The 4,769-nt window shown below is 36.8% G+C and overlaps 1 protein-coding gene across 6 annotated transcripts in view; it reads right to left on the bottom strand.

Annotated features, from left to right (window-relative positions):
• Clock (clock circadian regulator) overlaps nt 1-4,769 on the bottom strand; it is an 84,662-nt gene that overhangs the window by 22,360 nt on the left and 57,533 nt on the right. For all 6 annotated transcript variants that reach the window (XM_055629218.1, XM_055629213.1, XM_055629214.1 and 3 more), the window contains 2 exons: nt 4,116-4,263; nt 3,525-3,600 (listed from right to left, as the gene is read on the bottom strand). In XM_055629218.1, coding sequence (XP_055485193.1) covers nt 3,525-3,600; nt 4,116-4,263 — 224 coding nt within the window. The remainder of the gene's footprint in view (nt 1-3,524; nt 3,601-4,115; nt 4,264-4,769) is intronic.

The following is a 4,769-nucleotide window of genomic DNA, read 5'->3' as shown; positions in this document are numbered from 1 at the left end:
GTGTGTGTGTGTGTGTGTGTGTGTGTGTGTGTGTGTGTGTGTGTGTGTTAGGTAAGAAAAAAAATATTACTTTAATACTGCTAAAGTTTGGCTTCATTCTCTAGTTAGAAAAATAACAAGACTCATATTGTAGTACATTCAAAAATTAAATCAAAATAAACCAATGATATAAATATTATGAGCTAAAACTATAAAGCTCTTCAAGAAAACATAATTAAATGGCTTTATGACATGGGATTTACCAGTAAATTGGAATTCACAAAATTAAAAACATTTATGCATCAAGAAACACCACCAACAGAATAAAAATAATTCACAAGAGTGAGAGGAGTCATTTATACATCGTTATTTGATTAGTACTTATTATCTAGAATACAAAATTCCATACAATTCAACAACTTGACTTTCTGTTAAAGATTTATTTATGTTTGTTTATTTATTATGTATACAATATTCTGTCTGCATGTACACCTGCACACCAGAAGAGGGCACCAGATCTCATTATAGATGGTTGTGAGCTACCATGTGGTTGCTGGCAATTGAACTCAGGACCTCTGGAAGAGCAGCCAGTGCTCTTAACCTCTGAGCCATCCCTCCAGCCCGCCAACTCAATTATTAAAAATGAGAACAGAACACATCATATGTGATGAGATGCACTTGGGTTTGTTGCTGAGACAAGGTCTCACACTATAGTCCATGAACCTGTAACAATCCTATCTCAGTTTCCTAAAAGCTAATATTATAGGAGTGAGCAACTATACCTCGTTGGTTTGTACCTTTAAACAGCATTTGCAAAGGCTAATAAGAGGATCATTTGAGCTCATTTTGGGCAACACAGCAAGATGCCCTGTCAAGAAACAAACAAAACCCCCAAGCAAAAAGAGAACATGTTGGGCATGGTGGCACACACCTGTAAACCAAACAGTTGGGATGGGGAGGCAGGATGATCAGGAGCTCAAGGTCATCCTTGGCCACACAGCCAGGCCAAGGTCAGTCTGGGCTATCTGAAACCTTACCTCCAAAGAAAAAAAAAAAAAAAAAAACACCAACCAGACAAAATAAAATACGTAAGTGAATGAGCAGATAAATAAGAAAACAAAAAAGGGAGAGGGAAAATAAATACTTCTCCAAAGAGGATATAAAAGAGTCACCAGATAAACTGCTCAAACTTACTAATCAGGGAAATACACATCAAAACCAGTCATGCTATCTCATGCCCTATGAGAATAGATAGAATCAAAAAACCCAAGCCAGAAACTTGGATGGCAGATCTCTGTGAGTTTGAGACCAGCCTAGTCTATAGACTGAGTTCTTGGCCAGTCACTGCTACATAGTGAGACCCGGTCTCAAACAAAATGAAACAACACACAAATACATCCCAACAGCCCCCCAATCCCCACCGCCACCAAACACAAAAGCCTCTCAGAAAACAATCAGTATGACATTTTATATATATATATATATATATTATATATATATATATATATATATATATAATATATATATATATAATCCAGTATTCTGCTTCTTGGTATACATTCAAAGAAAAGAAGTAGGGACTCTAATAGATATCTGAATACCTATATGTAATCACAGTATTATTACAAATAGAAGGTGAAGCCAACCCTGGATTCCATTGACTAATAAGAGGATACACATATGACGCAATATTACCCAGCTCCAAAACAATATGGGAAATATGATACATGCTCCAACATAATGAACCCTGAGAATATCATACCAATAAAATTAGCCAGTCACAATGTGACAAATACTGTATGAGTCTACTTATAAAAGATAACTCAAGAGTATATAAATTAAAAAAAAGAAAACTATATTTGAAAGAGCTTGAGGGAATGGACGAAAAGCTGTTTAACAAACCAGAGTTTCTGGTTAGGAGGGTGAAAAGGTTCTGTGCATGGATGGCAGTGACAGCTATATTAACAGTGTTACAATGCTGAAGTGTACCCTTAAAACCATTAACATTGGCATTACTGCACATTTTCAAAAAGTCAGTATAAAAAGTAAATAACAAAGTGAAGGTGGTGCTTTACAAAGTACTGTAGTCTTTGGAAATCAACATTCATTCTGAATCTTCAAATGTGACTTTGTTCACGGTTTTACTACATGGATGAGCTACTAACTGCCCCATCCTTTCCTATGATCTTTCCCTGACCTTTTCTTTAAACTTACCTTAGTCATTCCGTCTCTGCCTTGTCCTAGTAAACAGTGTAGCACCTATAAGCAGTACAAACTCAGATGCCAATTTAAACCATGCTTCCTGCTTCTGTAGCTCACAGGCTAAAGGCTCTGTGGAAACAACTGCAGGTGGTCTGTGATGGTCACTAACTTCAAATGTATGCTCAATTACAGTCAGCAGAACTGCCAAAGTGTATTAACGGTTCGTTTTCCTATTCTTGAGAATTATCCCAAGCTTTTCCCAGTGTTCCTAAGTCTCTGTCTCCCTCTCTCAACCTTGTCTTCTGCAGGGGGGAACACTTATCTCACCACCACCAAAAGCAGAACCGTACCATGGATATAGCATTTATACTAGTGCTTCCTCCCAAGTAGAATCAGTGTCCCTTTAAAGTCTTTCCACATGCAGCAGGGAACAAGAAGGAAGTACATCCTTATTTCAGCTACAAATGATTGCTTACATATATGCCAATATGTGTAAATGCAAACTATCTGATCTCAAAGTCACTCATTCTGGGGTGGGGGGCCATGTCACCAATGCCTTTCCTCCTCCTTCATTAACAAGCAGTCTGTATTTGAGTCCACTTCTCACGGCTTTTCAGCCTCCAGAACATTCCACCCACCTTCAAAGTCAATAATAAACAACTTACTATGTGTTTTTTACCTTAGCTCTAAATATTTCTTCACCCATCTGCTCTAAATGCCGGGCCTTACCAACTTCCTTGTAGGTTCAATCAGAAGTGAGAGTTTTCTGTCTTAAGACTCTGAGACCGTAACTCCAAAGATGAAGACGTCTTCCTGCTAACACTGACATACATTCCCTGCCTGTATTCCTTAAGCTCAAGATGTGGAGCTCACATTCTGTGTCACATGGTTTCTTGTGGGCATGTATCTTGTGGTCTTGGGGTGACTTCTCAGGAAGTACCTGAATGACACTCTAACTTCTGGTTCAGTATTCTCCCATAATGAGTAATCCCAAATCACCTCTGCTCAAACCCAACACCATGAACTCTTTTACTTGGTGTCCCCCTTCAAAATCTTCCACTGGTCTTCAACCACTAATGCTTGGTCATACCTCACAATTAACCTCAATTCAAGCACCCTCATTTTTGACCCAAACCTGCCATATTACCTACTCATACCCATCAGTATACTAATTCCAGTAATCTTTCACTTAAGTTTTAAGTAGCAAGATCTTCAATTCCTTTTTAGAAGCAAATGAGATTTTAAAATAGTAAACTCAAAAGAAAAATTTTAAAGGATAACGGAACCCATCTCACAAGTTCTTAGGAAGCTGGGTATTTAAAAAGTGACTGTAGGAAACATACTTTGTCAGCAGCCGTCTCAGGAAGAGACTCTTCAATGCCGAGTTCTCGCCGTCTTTCAGCCCTAACTTCTGCATAACTACAAAAGAAAAGATTGAAATTTTAATGTTTGGCCATTTATTTAAAATACCACAGACGCATAACCAATTGGTGTTTGTTCTGTATCTATCTCATTGACCATCTGTAATTCTGTACAATTTTCTTTGAGCTAAACAAACCTAATAGTTATCTGCAGTGTAGTGCCTAAATGCAATCTGTATGCTTTAGGTATTGACAAATGATCTGTAGGAGCAAAGCATGTAAAACAAGAGTTAACTAAATGAAGGAAGGGTGACTGGCACAGCTACTCTTGTTTTTGCTTTCCATAAAGTACACGGGCACCTGAATGCTGGTACAACTTTTGCTATATAGCACACTATTCAAGTCAGGCCTTACATACCCATGCACTAACTATGTCATATTTCTACCTATTAAGTTAAGCTTAATATTAAAAACTAGTAAGTATTAAAACTGGAAAAGGATCACTACCAAATCACATACAAAATTATAATTAGCTGTTACTATACCTTACAAATTTTCTAGAAGAATTATTACCTTACTACAGTGTGAGTACAAACAATGAACTCTGGCCTTGAATTCCACTGATGATAAGTGATATAATAATGAGTCTGAAGCCAAATCCACTGCTGTCCTTTGGTCAGGAACCTATAATAACATGATTTGCCTTTTCCATACTGCATTACTAAAAAGAAAAGAAACAAGTATTTTTTTTTCTTTGATCAATACTTAGTTATGAAAAACCTGGATTTTTTTTTTTAAAGCAAAAGTTGTCATTTACATTTAATTCTTTATATAATTATTTTCTAGCTTTCAGAAATGTGTCAACTATAAAGATGGTTTTTCAGACCCATCTAAGGTCCCCCAAATAACCAGAACTTCCAGATTCCAACTTACAGTCAGTTATTGCTGATCTTATAAATTTTCATTCACAATGAATTCCACATACTGAAAGATTCATCCTGTTAACTTGTTCTTGCCTAGATATATAACTTAGGAAACAGCAGTTAACAATCATACTATTTTCCCCCAAATATTGTCACATATGCTATGTCTGAGGCATTTAATTTTAAAGCTTTAATTGAACAAAAATCAGAATAACATCGCTTGAAGTAATTTTCTTTTTGTGAGTGCGTGCAAGCACTGTGTGTGTGTGTGTGTGTGTGTGTGTGTGTGTGTGTGTGTGTGTGT

The sequence above is a fragment of the Psammomys obesus genome, unplaced genomic scaffold (assembly GCF_907164565.1).
Source record: "Psammomys obesus unplaced genomic scaffold, mPsaObe1.curated_primary_1811, whole genome shotgun sequence".
In the NCBI taxonomy this organism is placed as follows: Eukaryota; Metazoa; Chordata; class Mammalia; order Rodentia; family Muridae; genus Psammomys; species Psammomys obesus.
The sequence above is the reverse complement of the archived record's forward strand: the minus strand, read 5'-3'. Positions and strand labels throughout refer to the sequence as shown.